The 20,999-nt window shown below is 65.3% G+C and overlaps 1 protein-coding gene across 2 annotated transcripts in view; it reads left to right on the top strand.

The window, feature by feature from the left end:
• Positions 1–17,860: 17,860 nt before the first annotated feature.
• Positions 17,861–20,999, top strand: part of CACNA2D2 (calcium voltage-gated channel auxiliary subunit alpha2delta 2) — a 109,562-nt gene continuing 106,423 nt past the window's right edge. For both annotated transcript variants that reach the window (XM_036333458.1, XM_036333459.1), the window contains exon 1: positions 17,861–18,292. In XM_036333458.1, coding sequence (XP_036189351.1) covers positions 18,078–18,292 — 215 coding nt within the window. In that variant the 5' untranslated portion in view covers positions 17,861–18,077. The remainder of the gene's footprint in view (positions 18,293–20,999) is intronic.

The following is a 20,999-nucleotide window of genomic DNA, read 5'->3' on the forward strand; positions in this document are numbered from 1 at the left end:
CCTGAGGAGGGGCTTTTAGACCCGGTCCCTGCGGAGCCCTCGGGCGTCACCAGCCCCAGGCACTTCCCACGTTCTGGGTTGCCAGCCAGCTGGGCATCCAGGGCAGCTGGGCAGAGCTACAGGGCAAGGGAGCCCAAGTGGCAAGAGGAGGCCCGGGTCAGGCTGTGGCCCTGAGTGCCAATGGAACACCAGTGCCAGCCTCAAGGCCACTGAGCAGGAAAGTTAGGGGTGGGGGGAGCTGGTACCAAAGGCTGCTCCCCCCATCCCCCACTTCAGGAAGGCAGGCATCCCTCATCCCAGATGCCTGGCGTCTGGTGGGCGCCTTCACCAGAGATGACCCCAGGCCGAGGTCCAGGCTACGGCACCCCGGGGCCCACTTGCCAACGGGGGAGCAGGTGCTCGCGTGGAGGCCATGCCAGGGCTCACCTGGCCGACCCGCACCAGCGCCCCCGCTGCCACACTTTGAGGTCAAGCGGGGCTGGGCGATAGGCCTGGGAAGTGGGAGCAGCCAGGGGGGTGGGCGGGGGCAGGTGAGGATGAGGCCAAAGGCTCCAGCAGGTGCTCCTGGTGATGCGGTGTCTCACCCCCAGGGACCCTCCCCAATCTCTGGAAGGAGCCAGCTCAGGCCTGTCCAGCTGCCCAGCCCTGGCTGTGGCCAGTTCCTCTGCCTCCCCTGGCCAGCACCCTGCACATGGCCCTGCTGGGGTGCCCTTCGGAGCAGGGAAGGGAGCCACAGGCCTCCTCCCTCCGTGGCCGTGGCGGGGAGTGAAGGACCCGGAGGTTGTTTCTGGGAGTGGGGTTCCTTTTAGTGCATTTCATTCGTTGCAGAAACAAATGGGCCCCCCAACCGGAAGCCCGGGATCCTCTAGAAAAATAACCGCAGCTTCAGAATTGCCCTGGTCCCCCCCGACCCAGGAGCCCCCGGAGGCCCCGGCACTCTGTGGGGAGGGTGGCTGCTGCCACTCCAGCCCTTAGGAGCCAGTCCTTCCAGGCGGCCTGCCTTCCCCTCAGGCCTGAACCCCGCTCCCGCGCTCTGAGTGTTCTCCTGCCCACAGGCCTGGGGTGCAGGGTGCTGAGTCCCTGGCCTCGCGGCGCCGTGGGTCTGGGGTCTGTGTCCGACCCCGATGGGACATGCCTCTGTGGGAGTGTCGCTGTGGACAGTATACCGGGCAGTCAGGGCCTGGTCCCTCCGGCAGCCGGTCTGTCTGTGGCTTCTGCCCTGGCTGCACGGCCTCGGGGAATCTCCCCGCAGAGAGGAAGGGGATGAGGAGGGACCAGAAGAGGAGTGTTTGTGGGAAACGGGACTGGGAACTGAGTGGGTGGGGCGAGCTGGGCTCTAAGCGGGCCTCCCTCCCTCCAGAGCCCAGACCCAGGAAGAGAGGGAGGGGCCTGGGGCTCTTCCCCGGCTAACAGGGCCGGTGGGTGGGTTCAGCACCGCGGAGAGCTCCCGCCCTACCAGGGCCCCGCCGAGGCCCGCTGTGTCCTGCCTGAGTCCGTGTCTGGGGTTCTTCCTGGTGGGTGCCCTTGGCCAGCTCTGCCTCTATGTGCCTCAGTTTCCCCATCTGTATAATGTCCTCCCACCCAACACAACTGCACAGAGAGGGAACCGGGGATCAAACACCTGCGTGGAGTGGAGACTCCAGGGTAGGAAGCGAGGCCCGGACGCAGGGCCCGCGCCTGAGCATCGGTATAATTGGGGGTCTCATGGGTCTGTTGTTCCCCAAATGAGTGTGCCCCCCTATGGTTTGTGCTCCTGGGATCTCGGGACCAGCAGGTTCGTTGACCAACCGAGTCCTCTTCCCCCCGGCTCCCTCCGCCACGCCCTGCCTGCCCTCCGGTCCTGCGGACGATCTTCCCACACCCCCCTTCTCCTCAAAGTTTTAATTTAACCAGGCCGTCCTTTCTTATCCCTGAAGAATCAATATTTCCTCTGTCTTTTGACACTTATTTTATTTTATTTTTACATGCGGCCTCCCAAAGGCTGTAATTTACAGCTAATACCGTACAATCAGACACAATGGCCGGGTGCCTGTGAGCGGGAGCAGCTGGCTCCCTGCCAGGTGCCCCCGGACCCTCCCCACCCCCTCCCCACCCCCTCCCAGGGTGTCCGCGCCTGTGAAGCCCTGGACGCAAGAGCCACAGGGAGCCTGGGGAGACACAGGCCATGGCCTCAGCGTTAGCGGGGGGCCACAGGAATGGTCCCTGGCTTGGGAGGGCCCTGGAGGAGCCCAGGGCTGTGGGGGCTTCCGTGGCGGGCTGGTCTGAATAGAGGGGCAGGCAGGGTGCTGCGGGGCTCCCTGCTGGGCCCGCCTCAGCTGCAGCCAGTCCCCCCAACTGAGGCGCCAGAGCAGCGCCTCTCTGAGCTGCCTGCACCTCCTGTTCCCCTCCCGCCCCTCCTCTGCCGCCGCGGAGCTGTTCCCGCGTGGCTCCCGCGCTGCAATCTCTGGCGCTGTTACTCCGTGTCAGTGATTTAAATCCTCTGATGGAGCCAATGACAGCTTAAATGGCTGCCATTGCCTCCCCGTCCCCCCAGGCCCTGGCGAGGCCCCACAAGGGGAAGAGGGTGGGCTGGGCGGGGATTCAGACAGAATTTTCCAAGCCCCAGGGTGGCCGGGCTGCTGGGTTTTGCTTCTCTGGGGGGGGGGGGGGGAGCCAAGCGTGCCCTCTCCCTCCCCTCGCCGGTGATCAAGGAGGGAAGATAAAACCTTCCATCAATTCCCCGGGAAATGGAGTGTCTGGAACGCGCGCGATTCCACCTGCCCACAGGTGAGAGGCGCAGGGGGGAGGGGGCAGGGTGCCCAGCGTCCAACGGTCCTTCTCAGAGGCCTCTGGCCTGTGACTGAGGGAAGCCGGACAGCCCTGTGCAGCAGGCCCAGCCCCCACCTCAGCGGTCACCCCCAATTACACTGATGCTCACACGCGGGCCCTGTGTCCGGGCCCCGCTTCCTACCCTGGAGTCTCCACTCCACGCAGGTGTTGGATCCCCGGTTCCAACTCTGTTCAGTTGCGTTGGGTGGAAGGACATTATACAGATGGGGAAACTGAGGCATTAGAGGTAGAGCTGGCCAAGGGCACCCAGCAGTCAGTGGCAATGCAAGTCCTGGCCCCCAGCCCTGCCTGGCCCTGGGTTTCTGGGTGAGTAGGGGGGCATCCTGAGAGTGGGGAGCGGAGCCAGAGCAGGGCATGGGGGGGGGGGCGAGGTGGGGGACAGAGCTGAGAGGTCCTGCTGCCGGCTGTGGTCTCTCCACACTGACTCAGAATCTATGAGCCCTGGCCGGTTTGACTCAGTGGATCGAGCACTATTCCTCGGACTGAAGGGTCCCGGGTTTGATTCCGGTCAAGGGCACGCACCTCGGTTGCTGTCTTAATCCCTGGCCCCAGTCGGGGGGTAACCAATCCATGTGCGACCCGTCGATGTTTCTCTCTCTCTGTCTCTCCCCCTCCCTTTCGCTCTCTCTAAACAGCAATTGAAGCGTGTCTGTGGGTGAGGATTAACAACAACGAGAGAGTCTGATGGCCCGGCGTCGGTTGGTCCTCTGGCTCCTGGGCTCAGACCCTCAGTGCAGCCCCGGGAGGAATGGCCTGTCCTGTCCACCAGCTCCAGGGCCGGGCAGGGCGGGCCACACGCGGAGGATGGGCAGGAGGCCTCATCTCCGCTGGCGGGTGTCGGGGACAGGACGTGGCCTCCTGGAGCCGCCGCCTCGTGGGGACAGAGGAGGCCCCGGTCGGGCACTGGGTGTGAGAGGAAGCCGTCCTCGGGCCGCGGGACCACCAGAGCCCCTTCCGGGCTTGGGGATGCGGTGAAGTCAGAGTCCTGACCGGCCATAGGAGGGCGGTGGGTTCACGGGGGACGGGGAGGCACTCCAGGCAGAGGGGCAGCATGGAAAGTAGCCCTTGAGGGAGAAGCCAGGACTTGCCCTTGATGGCAGAGGTTCAGACACAGACGGGAGGGGAAACTGAGGCGCAGCAAGGTCAGCTGGTTTGCTCAAGGTCACCCACTGGCCTGTGGTTGAGCCGTGGCTGGAGCCCGGGCCCTATTGCTGCCACTCGGCTCCCGCCCGGGCCAGGACTCAGCTCGGCGGGGCTTGTAGCCGGGCTGCCGGTGAGCCCTGCAAATCCCTCCCGGGAGTAGGAAGTGTCAGAGGAGCAATTAAACGACCGAGTGAGCAGGGCAGCCACCGGAACGAGCGGCCACGCCAGGTGTCCTTCCCCAGGGGCTCCAGGGCCTGAGCGGGCAGGAGGGGTGGAGTCCGGGGGACTTGGTTCTGTGCAGACCACACAGGAAGTGGGCTCAGGGCTCCCAGAGGGACCCCCGCTGCCACCGCCCTGTCCATTGGCTCTGAGTCGGGAGGGACAGAGGCTGGTGGCATGGGGGAGCTGCAGGGGTGGGGCAGGGGCTGAGGCCTCAGGATCCCCGTTGCCCTTGAGCAGGCCCCTGGGATGGAGTTGGCCTCGGAGCGAGATAGACCAGGGTCTCTTCCGACTTGCAGAGCCCCCCTTGCCTGCCACCTCCCCCCAGATCCACACCCTGACTCAGCAGCTCTGCCCGCTCCCCACACGTCCCACCCCAACCTCTTTAATGACTTTTTAATAAATTGAAAAATTGTTTCAATACCAAATGCGATCCCGGGACATTGTTCGTGACTGTATTGAGCTGAAGTCAAACGCTTTGCATTAAATCCGGCTGATTAATAATTACGAGGAGCAAGTCTGTCTTTACTGTAATGTGTTTAGGAAAACTGATGGATTTAATTTTTTTATCGGCCAAAGTAAGAAAATGTAATCTTTCTCAAAGTATCTAATACAACAATGCACCATAATTAGTTTCTCTGGAAACAGGCATAATGGACTGGAATAATAAATCACTCCTTCCGCCTTCCCACCGATGGAGGAAAGATTGCCCCTCCGCGGGGCTGGGAACAGGACGGGGACCGAACTGGGGACCGGGGTGGCCATGGCTCCTCCCTGCAGAGTCAGTGGCCCTGGGGCCGGCCCGCCCTCCACTCCAGGCCAGAGGCCAAGCCTCGGTAAGGAGCTGGGGCCCAGGTTCCAGAGTGGGGGTGTTCACGCTCCTCCCCCCTCTCGATGCCCCCCACCAGCCAGACCCATGGCCACAGCCTCAGACAGTCCTGGGCAGTGATGACAGGTCACTTTGGCGGAGTGTTTAGGGCCCCAGGGATGTGGAGACAGAGGTGGGAAGGCGGGCACCGGAGGGTCCTTCCCTTGGGGCGGGGGCTACTCACCATGACCACCTTCCTGCTGAGTCCCCTTCCCCGAACGGGGCGCCCAGGGAGAGAGGCACCAGGTGGAGGACTGATGGAGACAGTGATGGGGACAGTGATGGTGACATGATGGGGACAGTGATGGGGACTGTGATGGGGACGGTGATGGAGACGGTGATGGGGACGGTGATGGGGACAGTGATGGAGACGGTGCTGGGGACGGTGATGGGGACGGTGATGGAGACGGTGCTGGGGACGGTGATGGGGACGGTGATGGGGACGGTGATGGAGACGGTGATGGGGACGGTGATGGAGACGGTGATGGGGACGGTGATGGAGACGGTGATGGGGACGGTGATGGAGACGGTGATGGGGACGGTGATGGAGACGGTGATGGGGAGTGTGATGGGGACTGCAACACTGGGCCCCTGAGCAGCGCTGACGCTGGTGCTGGTGCTGGCGGTGGGAGGCGGACAGCAGTCGGTGCGCTCCTGGCAGCCTGGCCCGGCCCTCACTCTCCCGGGCACGGGCAGCAGCGGCCGCAGCGCCAACGGAGGCCTGGGATGGTGATGAATTACCTCCGCGGGGCGGCTAATTGTCGGCGGATCTCTGCTCATCCCAGCCCGGCCTGCCTGGCCCGGGGTGCCCTCCGGAGAGCACTGCACAGGTCAGGGCAGAGGTTCCCCAGATCCGCCAGCGCCGCAGGCCGCTCCCCTCCCGTCGCCTGAGCAAGGAGCGAGGCCCTGCGGGCTGGGCGCCAGGCCGGGCAGCTGTACCCGCGTCAGATGGTGTTTCCTGACTCCCGATGAACACAATCTGGAGTGGCCATGTGTCAGGGATGTGCGCGGGGTGCAGGGCTGGGGACGCTCAGGGGGGTGGCTAACCAGTCTTCCTTCTCCCAGACACTCCATCAGCAAACCGCGCCCCTTCCATGCAGGGCCCAGTGCTGGCCACTGGGGGCGCCACCGACCCAGCCATGATTCCGCGGCTGGCCCTCGGGGAGGCCCAGTCTGGCTGACAGACAGGGCAGGTCTGGGTGCAGACACACCCAGTGACGAGGCTGACAGGGAGACCTGGGTGAGGGCCAGGGCACAGCAGCTCTGATCGTAATAACCTAGACTCTAGCCGCCCTCCCTCCTGGTACTGAAGGGCAAACTGAGGGCAGGAATGGGTGAGGTGGGTCCAGGCACAGGGGGACCTGGGGGTGCACGGGCCATGTGCTGCCTCGGGGCTAGGCCCCTCACACGCACCCCAGCGCCTCACACTCAGCCGGTTGTTGCCGGAAGGCACAGATGAAGACTTTTTAATTCCCCCATTTTGTTTCCGCTGAGTCGGGCTTCTCCATCCCAGTGTGAGGGGCTCGGCTTGTGTGCTGTGAGGGGAAATGCCTTCATTTAAAAGCAGAACTAAAAGAAAGGCATCCAGGGCCGATTTCACTGCGCAGACGTGATGCGCCAACCACGGTCGTTAACATGATAAAAGTCACTTTGTCTGGGTGTAAAATTCATTCTCCCCATTTGGCACATGGCGCCTTTGCATCTCCGCAGCTCCTGGCGGCCTTGAAATTGTTCCCATTCCCGGGCAGGGTCCCCGGGACCTGGGCCTGGTGAGGGCAGGGCCTCGGCGCTGGGCAGGGCCATGGCTCAGGTGTGTCCTGGGCCCAAGGGGGATCTTGAGGCCCCATAATCCTTGGCCAAACCTGGAGGGGACTTGGCACGGTGGGTGAGTGGGGCATCGGGGACCCCGAGGCGCCCCCATTGGCCCGGTCCTTGCCCTGGCTCTGCCACAGAAGGCGGCCTGCCCAGCAGCTTGCCCCCGTGCCCCTCCCTCCCCCGCTCAGCCCCAGGAGTCCTGCCCCAGGGCCAGGGCCTCACGGGGTTCCTGGTTCCTGCGAGAGGAGGAACCTGAGCTACGGAGGCAGGGCTCACTCCATCCCACCACCATCACCTGTGCCAGGCCCACCAGGGTCCAATGCCAGGGCTGAGGCCGCCAGCCTGGTCCGCCCGCCATCCTGTCTGAGAACACAGTCTCGGAGCTTCCCCTTCCTGGGACTCAGCTTCCTCAGCCACAGTGGCAGGTTCCATGGGCGGGACGCTGCGGTCGCTGAAGGGTGTTCACATGTTGTCTGTTGTTTAACCTGAGCCTTGAGGCGGGCCTGGCACCATAGGCCTCACCTGGCACCACAGGGGCCATTGGACAGAGAGGTAAAAAAGCAGAGCCCTCTGGCCGCCCCCCCTGCCTGCCCCAGCAGGCTAAAGAGGACCCACGGCCTCCCTGAACCCCCATCCCGGCTCCTCCCACAGAGCCTGAGGGGCTGCAGGAGGAGGTGGCATCAGGCTAGGCCCGGTGCGCTGGCCGCCAAGCAGGGGCTGCGGAGGAGATGGCCGGAGCTCTGGGAGTGGGAGCTGAGAGCCTCCTCCAGGGCCCTGCGGGCGGGGCAGCCGCGGGAAGAGGGAGCAAGGACAGGAGCCCGGGCCCCGCCCCCAGCTCAGGGGCTTAGACCCAGTCACTGATGGAGCTGCCACCTGTGGTGGGCAAAGAAATAGAGAGAGAGAGAGACCCCTCTGGCAGGAAGGGCCACAGTGGGCTGTAAGGGGGGGTGGGGTGGGGAGGAGGCTCCAAGGGTTGGCAATTGGCCCCAAGAAAAAGGAGGAGGGGCCTCAGGTAAAATGCTCACCCGGCCCTGGGACCGGCCTGGGCAGAGCGGCTCAGAAAATGCCAGGAGCCAGAGGGAGTCGGGGGCGCTGCCCTGCCCCCGTGACCAGGAAGCCGCGGAGAGGCTGGGGGGGCTTGGGGATGGCGGGCGGTCCCGTCACAGTGGGGGCCGCGTCCGGGTCAAGGGGCAGCCGGGCGGGCCGGCGGCCCTTAGAGATGACCTTGGCCTCTCTGGGAGAGGCAGGGCCCCAGCGAGGCCTGGGTCCAACTGCAGTGGGAGGCCCAAGCTGCCCCTCCTCCCGGCCAGGGCGAGGGGGTGCCATGCCCCACACCCCACCGCTCACCTCCTGCCTGCCAGCCAGAGCAGAATCCGGGGACTCTGGGTGCCTGCGGAGGGAGTCAGCCCCCCCCCCCGCCCCCCTGCAGAGGGTGCGGGAGGCGCAGTGCGCATGGCGGGCGGGGCCCAGCGACAGCTGTTCACTTACTGAAGCTATTTTATAATATTGCCGGAGCTTTTAAAATAATCCCATTTCTGCAGAATATTCCCAGCTAATTGGAGCTGTCTCTTTCTTATTAAACAGAAAGGTTATAAAAATGTGTGTTGAGGGTTTAAGAGCAATACCTCTCTGCTGCTCTGACTGTTATGACAGGGATAACGTGCCGGAAGCCGTGTGTGGCGGGCTAGACGGGGCGGGCACCGGCGAGGGGCGGGCCGGGGGCAGGGCAGGGGCCAGGGCCTGGGCAGGGAGGCCAGGCTGGCTCTGCCCGTGGTGCCCGCACAGCCCAGGCTTGAGGAATGGCAGCCTTCCCCAGAACAATTGCTCTCCAAACACTGAGGCTGCTGTGACAGGCTGTCCATCACCCGGCCTCTGACTGGGGATTCGCATCACTTACTGAGGCAGAGGCGGGGGGGTGGGGTGGGGAGGTAGCGATTCCAATTAGCTGAGCCAGGAGGCAGCCAAGTTCGCCCAGACCTCAGCGGTCACGGGCAGGGGAAGTGACTAAATACCCCCTGTCCGAGATGGGGGGCCCACGAGAGAGTTCCAGCAGCTGAGGGAAGGAGCTAAAGGCCCCCACCCCACCGGTGGGAGGGAGCCCAGGCCCCCGGCTGAAGGAGGCCTTCCCAAGGTCGTCCAAGGAGGGTTGGAACTAGTGCAGACCTTGTTCGGAGCAGGGGCCTGTGCCCACCTCTGGCATGGAGGGTGCCTGCTGAGTCTGTTCTGGGAGCCTCTGGACACCCCTGGACCCACGCCCTCCATCAGAGCCCCCCACTTCCATCTGTCAAGTGTGGGGGATCGGCATCAAATTGAGTGTAAAATGAATTCCCTGTCGCTTAGAGACCGTTGGGAACCCAGTGTTCTGGAAGAGGCGCGCGGGATCCCACGGGCCCTCCCTGCTGGGCGCTGCCCCCATCTGACCAATTTAATGGCAGATCTGTCTAGTCCCGGATCCTTCCGGAACCGCTCTCACAGAAGCTTCCAGACCGAGCTGGGCACATGCCTCCTCTCGCTCTTTGTCCTGTTCCCCACAGGCCACCCTCCCGCTGTGCACCTCAGCAGCTCCCGGGAGGCCTCTGCACCTGCCCAGCCTCCCTGACCGGCCGCTGGAATGGGTGCCGCCCCGTCCTGCCCTGGCTGGGGGCTCAGGCCAAGCCCTCGGGGCAGCCTGGGGTGTGCGGCGGCCGGGCCTGGCTCACGGCGCAGCTGAGAGGTGAGACAGTGGGTGCCAGGACACCCCGGTGCACCCCTTCCACGCGTGCTGATGACTCGGCAAAGGACCGCGCCCCCAGGCTTCCGGCAGCTCTGAGAGGAAGAGGAGGGGCTGATGGAATCTGTTTTACCTGCAAGGAGACTGAGGTGCAGGGACCGTGGGTAAGGAGCTCAAAGTCACCCGGCCCAGTGGGTATCGGCCGTGCATCAGGCCAAGGCGCCGGACGACTGTCCTTTCCACCCTGTGCTCCTGGGACATTTCTCCCGTGATTTGCGGCCACAGCTGCGTCAGCCGACAGCCGCCGGGTGCCCTGGCCGGCCTGCTCCAGCGCCCCGCGCGCTTTCATCACGGAACTGCCTGCTGCTCATGACAGAGCAGACCTTCCCGCCTCGCTGGCTCTCCCGGAGCAGATCCCACCCTCGCACCTGTGTCGGCCCCCCAGCGCTGCCCTCACCTGGGCCAGCCTCTCCTCCGCCTCCGGGAAGCCTTCCTATATTCCCACAGCAGAAAGCAGTCCCGTCCTCGGATCCCCAAATGCCCACTGTCAATGGTCCTGGGCCCGGGGCCCCCAGAGGGGAGGGGGTGGAGGAGGAGTGAGGGGCCTGGCCTTACCTGGGGGACCCGAGGCCTGCTCCCTGGGCCTGTGGGGACAAATCCCCAGCGGCTTCCTAAAGCCCAGCCTGGAAGGGGCGGGGGGTGGTTAGGTAGAGCAGAGGGGCTTAGTTCCAGCAGGAGAGAGGGGCCTCCTGCTAGATGTCTTCAGACCCAGAGGCTGCGGCACTGCCTGCCACCCTGGGAGCAGACAGGAAGTGCTCATTTGCATGTCATGTGCATAGTTTTGCATATTGAAATAAGATGGGCTTATTCACCATTTTTTTTAAGATTACAACACGCTCCTCACGCCTTGCCCCAGGAGGAGCTGCACTGGGAGCCAGGCCCCATTTGCTGCTTCCCAGCCGGACCCAGCAACTCGCTCCAACTCCTGGGCCTTGGTTTCCACATCCGCTCAATGGGGCTGCCGCTCTCCACCTGGAACCCCACTGAGAATTAGGCGTCTCCGGGTGTGTGGGGGGAAGGAGGGGAGGAGGAGTGGTGATGGGTTGGGATCCTCATTCATGTTCAGGAGGAAACGTTAGGAATTCTCGCTTGAAAATCTCGGGAGAGCCGGGGGCGGGGGGGACCCGGCTGAGCCCTTCTCTGCTGCACAGTGAAGAGGGAGGTTGGGGTGGGCACACTCCAGAGCGGGGCTGAGCTTCCTCAGCTCCCGGTTACCCAGCAGCTGCAGCTAGACCCTCGGGGAGGCCACAGTGTGGTCCCCAGGCTCCGCCAAGAGCAGGCCTGGAGTGCGAGGGGTCAGCAGGGCCTGTGGGAAGAGGTTGCGGACCGTGCGACTCTGCACAGGAGCCGCTGGGCCAGGGCCCTGGAGCCTCCTGCTCGTGTGGGGGGACACTGAGTGGCGGCCTGATGCGGAGCTCCCAGGCCCATCAGACACGTGCAGCTGGCCAAGAGCAGCACGGGGACCAGGGAGGAGTTCCGAGGGCCGGGTCCCCCTCCCTCCCAGGGACCTGACCTGCAGGACTGGCCGGGGTCAGCACAGGGTGGACCTGACCCCAGGCCCGCCTGATGGTGGTGATGGAGTATCCCGTAGTCAGTCAGTCATTCATCAACACTGGATACGCCCTCCCCTCCGGGGGCCTGAGCCTGCCTGGCGCACAGGCCTGTACTCCTGGTCCGGGCGCCATCCCCCACGCCGGCGGCGCCTGACTCATCGCCAGCCTCCTGTCCACGGCCTGCTCCCGCCGCCCGCCCTCGCAGCTGGCTGGGATCTTCGGCAGGACCTGCAAACTGCTGAGTCCATGTCCTGAGGCTCCCCGAGGTCTCTGTCTCTCCGCGGTCTCTCCACCCGCCTCTGCTTCTCCGAAGCTCCTCCTCGCTCATTTAGAAATTAAGACCTCAGCAAGATGGTGCTCGGAGCTGCCAGCCTGGGCTCCGGGAGGCCTGGCAGCAGGCGGGCGTGGAGCCCTTCCAGCCGATGGGCACAGACAGGAGCCTCCTCGCCCTCCTCCGATGCTCACGAGCCTGCACAGGTACAGCCTCAACGCACCCCGCCTGCCGGCCTGGCCTCCTCTGCAGGGAAGGGCTCGGCTCTGCCTGGAGGCTCCCAGCCCTCCAGGGTCTGTCTCTGGGCCCCCGAGGGGCCCTCTGCTGTTCGAATCTGTCCTGGCACCTGCCTGGCTCTGCCGGCCACAGCACTGGCCCCGTAATCGGCAAGTGGGAAACAGACACCCAAGATGGGGATGTGGGCCAGATGTGTCCACGAGAGGGTGCCATGGATGGCCCCACGCAAGGACCCAGGGTCCTGGGGTCTGGTTTCAGGTGCCACTTCACTGGGTGACTGCGGGCCCAGCCCAGAGCGCCTCTGAGGCTGGGTTTGGCCGTTCACGGAATGGAGGGAGGGCGCACAGGGCCTGCTGCCCCTGAGAGCCACCTGGGCTCCGTCATCTCGGGGCACAGGTGCTTCCTCCCTGCCCAGACCCTGATGGGATCCAAAATCCTTGCAAGCCGTGGTCCGCTCTGGCTCTTGTGCCCTGGACCACCTCCCCTTCCCCACCCACCCCTTCTGGGCAGTGGTGCCCCTCCCTCAGCTAGCCCACCCGGGGACCACGCCCCAGGCCAGCCTCTGCCCTGCCTGTTTCCGGCCACACTGCGTCGCCGGTGCCTCCTGTCAGGACCACATGCGCCCTTCCTTTGCCTCACCTGGTGCTCCTTCAGGCAGAGGAGTGAGAGGAGCGCGTTCCCACCTGGGCCAGGGGGAGGGCAGCCCCTGCGATGCCCCTTTGTGGCCTGAGGAGCTGGAGCCCCCGGCCTCTGCCTGCCCAGCCTGGGCCCACCTGTCTTGCGGTCTCCGGGGCATCCCCACCAGCAGAGTAGCTCCAGCCCAGCGGGACCGCCCTCAGCAAACCTTGATGGCTCCCCCCTTCTCCCCCCTCCATACCCCCCCTGCCCTGGGCCAGTGCCGCTGAAGACCTCGCAGGGGGGCCTGGCTGGAACCCTCCTCGGAAGGAGCCGGGGTAGCTGCTGAATCATAAGTGCACGCGGTTCCGCCTTCAGCTAATGGCCTGGCTTCTTCGACCACAGACCAGGCTGAGAGTGGCCCCTAGGGATCTCTATCCCCAGGCCTCTCCGACTGACCGGGTGAGTCCCTGCTCCTTCCTCCCTGCTCCCTGCCCCCCCACCCCCCACCTCAGGCCGCCCCGGGAGAGCAGCCAGGGCTGCAGATAGAGACCCGGACCCAGCACCAATGGGAAAACGGACAGGTTCTTGGCAGAAGGCCTCCCGCTCCTCCCTGCCCGGGGCCCTGGAACCCCGGGGAGGCCCAGAGTGCCAGCACGGGCCCGGGCAGCCTCTCTGGGGCCAGCCACGCCCGCCGCTTCTCCTCCTGGCCCGCCACTGCCTCCCCTGGCAGCTGCCTCTCAGGAATAGAAGAGCAACTGGCCCATCCGTCTTCCGGGCTCCGCAAATGAAGTGCTAACTGCCCCTCGCAGGAGCCCGGCCATCGGTTAGATGAAGTGATGGCGAGTCCTGGCCTGCCCAGCCCTAACCGCGCCGCCGGGCTGAGCCACCAAAGGGGCAACCGGCAAAAGCCAAAGAGGCTTTTAGCAGAGGACGCCTTTGCTCAGGGCGTTTCCCAGCCTCCTGCTCCAGGAGCTGAGACCAGTGGCTGGATCTGCGGGTCCGGCCTGGATCCCTGGGGCCACATCATGCCCATCGGTGAGGCAATGGCCTCCTCCAGGAGTCACGTCGCTGGCCTGCTGGGTTCAATCAAGTCGCCAAAGCCCTCTGTGCCTCAGTTTCCTCATTTGCAAAATGAGCAAGAGAGGGACAGCTTGTTTCCAGAATTACCGACAGCTGGATCCCCAGACAGTCAGGGATGGGAACTGGCCCGAGCCCGCTACTCCTCTCCTCTCCCCTCTCTCCGGGGGCAGCGATCAGAGGAGGCAATTTGCCGTGGTGGCCGTTTGGCTGATGGGGCGTTAGGCGTGATGGAAGGCGGCTTCGCAGCGCCTGACTTTGAGCCACGCTGACACCGTTCCTTCCACCTGGAGGCAGGCAGTGTGTCTGCGGAGAGTGAGCGCGCTGTCAGCTCCCGCCCGGCTCCGGGAGACTTTTATTTATTCAGAAGCTGAACAGACGTCTAATGCTCCTCCGAGGACATGCTCTCTTTTATTTGTCCTCATCTTCTCTTGCCACCACGGGCCGAGGGCCTCCGGGCGGGGCGAACCCAGCATCCGGGCCTGCGTGCCCCTCACACCACCACGTGTGGGACGTGGGGTGGCGCCAAGGGACCCCCAGCTGGTGTTCAGCTCAGGATCCTCCCAAGAGGGGTGCTGAGGACTCAGAGGGCCCGGTGCCTGGGGGGGGGGCCCAGAGGACAGAACCAAGTCCTGAGTCCTGAGTCCTGAGCCCTGAGCCTAGTCTTTTTGTGGTTTGTTTGTTGTTGTTTTTAAATTATATTTTATTGATTTCAGAGAGGAAGGGAGAGACAGAAACATCCATGATGAGGGAGAATCATTGACTGGCTGCCTCCTGCACGCCCCACACTGGGGACCGAGCCCTCAACCCGGGCATGTGCCCTGATCGGCAATTGAACCTGGGACCTCCTGGTTCCTAGGTCAACCCTCAACCACTGAGCCGCACCAGCCAGGCGAGCCTAGTCTCTGCTCACCACCCTCCGCCCTCGGTGGGCCTCCATTTCCTCGTCTGTATGAGCAGGTTGGACCAGGCCTCTCTGCGGAAACTCCAGGCCCCCAGCACAGTTCCTGGTGGGAAGGGCACCATCACGGGGAGGAGAAGGCCCTGTCTGCTTGCACCTGGCGGCCACGCTGCCTCTGCGCCATGCCCAGCCAGGGGAATCTGTGGGACCCTCGCATCCCCGGGGGTCCCCAAGGAACGAGTGGGCGAGCTGAGTTAGCCGCTGGCCGGTGCAGCACTGGCTGCCAGCCCATCCATGGAGCGTGTCCCGCTGGGGGCCCTTGGGACCACGGAGTCCAGCCCAAGGGAGGCAGAGAATAGGCACATCAGAGGGGGCCAGCGAGGCGGGGGCAGCCTCCTGTTGTACAAGAACAATTGCCAAAGCTGGGGCCCCTCTACTGACCCCATGAGGGCAGAGCTGGGCCCATGGGACTCAGGAGGGGGGTTCTGGCTCAGGCCGTGCTCAGTCCAGGAGAGTCCCCCACCTCCCCTTCCTGATATGCCCACCGATCTTGCTCATCTCGGAGGCCAGCCTGGAATCCCTACTCCTTTTCCGGGAGGCCTTCTCTGCTTGCCTGCGTGGAGGACCTGCCTTCCGGCTCCCTGAATCTCTGTGGTTCCCCTACCCAAAGCCCTTGCGAGTCCTAAGGCCGGCCTTCGAGGCCTTGGTCTCCAGAACCCCCTGCCAGGCGAGTCCCACGCCTCCCATTATGTGGACAAGGGAACAGGCTCAGAGAGGCAGTGGGGCCTGCCTTCGCCACCTGTGATAGCTGGGGCCTAAGCTCACTTTTCCTGTCTAGACCAGACCACCATTCTGGGCACACCCTCGGGCTCCAGAGATGGACTTGAAAGTCCTTATGCCAACACTTCTTGTGCCTCCCAGGCTCTGTGGGGGGAGCCCTGAGGGGAGGGTGGGGACAAGGGGACTCAGGCCCCAGCTTGACAAGAGTCCAGAGCGCAGGCATTTCCTGAACCCAGGGCAGAGGCTGCCACACGTAGGTAGGTTAGGGCCAAGGCAGGGGAGTGTGGACCGGAATGGGGAGGCCTTCTAGCTGAAGGGGGCTGTCCAGGAAAGCTTCCTGGAATAAGTGGTATCTATGGGTCCATAGTATCCTGGGTTCAAGTGGTAGCAAAGCCCTAAGAGAATGGAGAGATCAGCCCACTGGCTGGTGTAGCAGCAAAGGGTGAAGGGAGGGTGGCTGGAGGTGAGCAGGCTGAAGAGGGAATCTTTATTTTTTTAATATATTTATTGATTTCAAGGAGGAAGGGAGAGGGAGATAGAAATATCAATGATGAGAATCATGGATCGGCTGCCTCCTGCACGCCCCCTACTGGGGATTGAGCTCGCCACCTGGGCATGTGCCCTGACAGGGAATCAAACCGTGACCTCCTGCTTCATAGGTCGAGGCTCAACCACTGAGCCACACCGGCCGGGCTGAAGTGGGGACCTTGCTGCCCCGGGTGTCCCTATGGGCTTCCTCCTCCTGCACGAGGCATAACCACGCCCAGGACTTGCTGGACACATAGTAGGTTTACCGTAAAGACCTCCCAGTCTCTTCCGGGCTGCTGAGCCCACATGCAGAACTGGCCCCGCCAGGCCCCCTGCCACGGACAGGCTTTCCTGCGCCTGCTGCCCGCCTCCCAGCGGGGCACCTCTGGCCAGGTGGGTAGCTCAGGCTTTTGGTGCCAAACACGTCATTGTGCCTCTGCCAGGGACGGCCCCGGCTCCTGGATTTACCCCCCCAAGACCCCCACCGGGGGCTGGAGCCGCCGCCAGGAGACTGAGGGTGCTGTGAGCCTTGGGGTTGCCGTGTGTAACTCTTACTCCCCGTTCCCTCTTAATCGCCTCCCCGCCTTATTCGTCTTCCTTTAACGGCCTGTCAACCCAAATCTCCCGCCGCTCCCTCGGCACCAGCGGCTCAATTAGGTGCACATCTGTGGAGACTGGAGCGACAGCGCCCCATTTCCGCCCCTACTCGCCTCCGCCCGCCCGGACTCTTTGGGGGCAGCACTGCCATCCCGGGGTCAAAGGGCAGGGAGGCTGCCCCGGCCACTCCTCACCCTGCCACGGCCGAGTTTGCCTTGGAAAGGTGCCTCCCTAACCCCGGATGGCAACAGGAGGGGTGATGCCCTTTTGCTGGTTCCCTGGGGCCATGGACATGGGCATTTGCCCAGCAAACAGCCGGGGGAGGATGCTGCAGCCTGGTCGAGAGAGACGGCACCCGCGGGTGGGGCTGGGAAGCAGCTGGTTGACCCAGCTTATTGACTCTCCTATGCAGAACACTTCCCCCCACATTCTGTCCAGCCTGGGAGACCCCCTGCCCAGAGGTGGGCGGGAGCATCTGGCACAGTCAGGCATCTGGCTCAGTGAGGCCCGCTTGTCCCCCGCAGAGCCGGCCGGGCTCAGCCTCCCAGGATCCAGCAGCCCCTCCTGTTCACTAGCCCCCAGGCCTGTCAGGAGTGTGGGGCCGTGGGCGCTGCCTTCCTCTGATAATGTTTTGGGGGCCTCGTCCTTTGGGGCTTGAGGACAAACCCCAGTCTGGCCCCTGAGACTTATCAGGCCAGGAGAGGAGGAGGGAACAGCCCAGGTAGGAGGGGAGCAAGTAGAGGCTGTCCTGAGACCTGCCCCCCCACCCTCCTCAGTCCAGGGGCCACCCCGCTGGTCTCCTCAACTGCAAATCCTCTTGAGGCCCCTGTGAGTGGGTGAGCATTGGGGTGGTCACTGTCCCTCACTCCCCGTGTTAAGCAGAGTCTGTGGGTAGTTCCTGCTCAGAGGGTCTGGCCCCGTGCCCAGCTGGCAAGGAGCATTCTCCCACCCTCTCTGCACCGGGGGGCACCTTTGCGGGGACCTCGGGGGTGCTCCCTCTCCCCAGCCATGAGTGCTTGGGTTCACTCCTGTTCTCACTTCAGCCTGGAAAAGGGGGTGGGAACCCACACGGGCAGGCACCAGGAGGGAGCTGGGCTCTGCGGCCCGCGGGCCGGAAAGTAAGGATCGACGGCAGCTTCCCCGCCTTCGAAGGACAGGCGCCTCCAGGCCAACAGGGCTCTGTGCAGGGGCCTCCGGCCAGCGCTGGACGAGGCGAGGCAGAGCGAGGCAGAGGCCGAAACACCGGCCGGGGCGGGCGCAGGGGCTGGCGGCGGGCGCAGTGCCTGCTTAGCCAGGGAGCTGAGACGAGTGGCCGCAGAGGCTGCACCCGCATTCTCAGCCCCTCGCCGGCGCGTGGAACCCGGTGCCCGCGCAGGGAGCAAGGAGACTGGCCCTTCCTTCTGCCCCGGGCCGGCCTCGGTTTCCCCTCGAGGACCCCGAAGCGGCTGCGCTCTCGGCGTCCGGGCTGCAGGCTGCCCTTCCCGCAGGAACGGCCTCCGGGCCTCCCGCCGGCGGAAGGTCGAGCCCGCAGGAGGCCGCGTAGGCGCCGCGCGGGCAGCGGGCAGCGGGGCGGCGGGGACGGGGGCGCGCGGGCGGCGGGCGCGTGGCCGCGGCGGGGGCGCGCGGGGGCGGGCCGGCGGGAGGAGGGCGGCGCCGGCGGGTTGGCGGCCGCAGCTATTTGAGCGCCGGTCCCGGGCGAGCGCTCAGAGCGCCGGGAGCCCGCGCGGCGGAGACATCGCGGCGCAGCCGGCAGCCCGCAGAGGCGCCGCGGCCCGTGCAGCCCGAGGTCCCGCGCCAGGAGGCGGAGGAGAGGCCGAGAGCGCCCGCCGCCCGCGCCCCCCTCCCCGCGGCGCCGCGTCTTGAATGGAAACATGGCGGTGCCGGCTCGGACCTGCGGCGCCTCCCGGCCCGGCCCCGCGCGGACCGCGCTGTCCCGGCCCCGCCGCGGCCCCCAGCCCGGCCCCGGCGCCCCGCGCCCCGCGTCCGGGCCCCCGCGCCGGCTGCTGCGGCTCCTGCCGCCGCTGCTGCTGCTGCCGCTGCTCGCCGCCCCCGGCGCCTCTGCCTACAGCTTCCCGCAGCAGCACACGTAAGTGGCCTCGGCCGCCCCGCGCCCCCGCCCGCGCCCGCTCCCCGCGCCCCGCAGCCGCGGCGGCGCCGAGTCCGCTGCCCGCTGCCCGCTGCGCCCGGGGTGGCAGCCCCAAGCCCGGAGGGCGGGCGGCCGCGTCCCGGCGCTGGTGGCTGCGTCGCGAAACTTCCCCGCGGTGCCCCTTCTCCCCGCCCCACCCCCCGCACCCCGCCGAGCGGAGCGGAGCCAGGGCGCCCCGCCTGGCGTGGGGTGGGGGTCCGAGCTGGCCCGCCGGTTCCCTTGCCGCCGTCCCGGCGAAAGGGAGACCTGCGCTTGGGTGAGGGGCGGCGCGAGCCCTGCCCCCTGGGTGGGAACTGGCGCTCTCGGGCCAGCGGCGCGGGGCACCCACACCTGCCTCCCGTGGCCTTTTCCTTGGAGGGAGGGGAGGCCGGATGCAGAGAATGTGGGCGCCTGGTGGTGGCTCAGGGTCCCGTGTTCTTGGCCGCCCCACTGCGCCTGGGGGAAGGGTGCCCTGGTGAGCCCAATGGGGAGGCGCAGGTTCCCGGGTGCGGGCAGAGGGTGAATGGCGGGGAGGACCCCTGCTGCCCGGCTGCTGCCCCAGCAGGAAAACCGCCTCTCCTGGGCCTCATTGCTCCTGTCCTTTCCCTGGCCCTTCTGAGCCTCTCCGCCCGCCCCTTCCCTCCCCCCCCCCCCCCCCAGGAGACGCAAACTCTGGCTTTCTCCCTCCGGGTGAGCCCGGGCCAGATGTGCCTGGGCTGGGAGTGGGCATTCAGGGCGTGTGGCCTTCAGGGCAGCAGCTGTTTCTGTGGGCACCATGCCCCAGCCTGTGTCAGTGCCCAGACAGCCCTGCCCCTATTGGCTCCGGGTCACAGCAACCACCTTGCTGCCTGTTATCTGTCTCTGCTCCTCCCCCGGGAGCCACCTGTCCTGGTCTCTCCTTCACCAGGAGCCCGAGGACCTGGAAAATGAGCAGCCCGGCTGGTAGGGGAAGGGTCTGGCCTCAGGGAAGGGGAGAGGCTGGCTGTGCCTCTGAGACCAGTCCCACGGAGGAGGGGTTCTGCTTAGAACCTGCGGCGGCCAGCTCCCGGGTCTCCCAGACAAGGGCGCAGGAGGAAGGCGAGGGGCGCGAGAGGAAGGCGCTGCTCCAGCCCCTCTTCCTCCCGCCCGCTCTCCTGGCTCAGCCTGGCTGTGCTCAGGCGGGTGATCGGTCGGCAAATTACAGGTGCCGCACGGACGTGTCCTCTGTCAACTGTCTGGATTTTTCGTGTGTGAGGGGCGGGGGGGGGGGGTGTGCAGGGAGAAGAGAATGGCACGGAAGTTCAGGGCTGTGGGGTGCGTTTTTGCCTTTTCTTTGCTGGGAGGGAAATGGACTTAAGCCACGATGTTGGGAAAAAGAGCGAAAGCGTGATTTTCCTGTTGTTCTTTTCCCCTCAAAGCCGAGCCCTAGCGGTTCCATAGATCCTCCCGTGAAGGTTCACACAGACGCCTCTTTCCACCTCTTCCCCCCTCGCTCCCTCTCCCTCCAGCCTGCAGCGGGTCAGCTGGCTGCGGGGCCTGCAGGGGTCTCCCTGGGAAGGACAGTGTGAGCCCCTGGCAGGAGCGGACACCTGTCCCTCGGTCCCCAGCAAGGAGACGGGGAGGCGGGGGTGATGGCAGCTGGACGCTCTTCCCTTGGCGATGGCGTCGGAGCTAATTTGAGGGTTTGGGACACGTCTTGGGAACCATAATTAGAGGATGAGGTGGGGGTAGGGTGAGGGCTGTGCGGCTCTGAGGGTCCAGGGGGAGGTGACTGACGGTGTGACGACACTCAGGGTTGACCGTGACAGCCAGCGCCCTTCAGCTGCCCTGGTCCTGCCGATGTGATGCCCATGGATCCTTGGAGGGAGGGAGGGGAGGGAAGGGAGGGAGGGAAAGAGGCCCTCCCACCCCCGCCCCCATTCGTCGTGGCCACAATGGCTGGGTGGAGTTGGGGCTCTCGTTGAACTGGCATAGGGCTGAGGCTGCTGGAGGTTGGGGTGTGGGGGTGGCCGTCCCAAACTCTCCAGGGTCAGCGTGGCCAGGCCGGGATGAGATGACACAGGTGGCTCTCTGAGGTGGGAGGTGGGACGCAGCCTCATGGCCCTGGGCGACGACCCTCAGTGGAGAGGCCCCAGATGGGAAGTCACGTCCTCATTAGTGTCTGGCGGTGCGACGGCCCAGCTTCTCAAGCTGCTGGGCTTTGAGCAAGTGCGGGCTTGGGTCTGGTGGCCGTTATGTCCGTCCTCGCTCCGGCAGGCGGCGTGGCTCTGTGCCCACCGGGCGAAGCGGACCGAGGCTGCCGCCGATGGGGAGGGCAGAGGCGTCAGCGCTGGAGAGGGGACAGGGCTCTGGTTTTGAGGGGGCTCTGTCACCCCACTTGGACCTGGATCAGGGTTTCCAACAAGGAGGCGGCCACATGGGCATGAGTGCATGCGTGTACACCCCTGCACGCGTGTACACCCCTGCACGCGTGAGGCTGGGAGTGGGGTGGCCGAGGCGGAATCGGCACACACACGCGTCACGGCTTCCTCCCGTTCCGTTATGCTCAGCCCAGCGTGGTGGCAGGTGGCGCGAGCGGTGTGAACGGCGCTGCTGGCTGTGGGCGACCTGGCTGCTTCTCTCCTTCTCTCCTTCCTCCCCGGGCCTGTCGGCCTCCTGCCCTCCCTGCCTCCTCCTTCGGGCCTCTCTC

The sequence above is a fragment of the Myotis myotis genome, unplaced genomic scaffold, assembly GCF_014108235.1.
Source record: "Myotis myotis isolate mMyoMyo1 unplaced genomic scaffold, mMyoMyo1.p scaffold_m19_p_13, whole genome shotgun sequence".
In the NCBI taxonomy this organism is placed as follows: Eukaryota; Metazoa; Chordata; class Mammalia; order Chiroptera; family Vespertilionidae; genus Myotis; species Myotis myotis.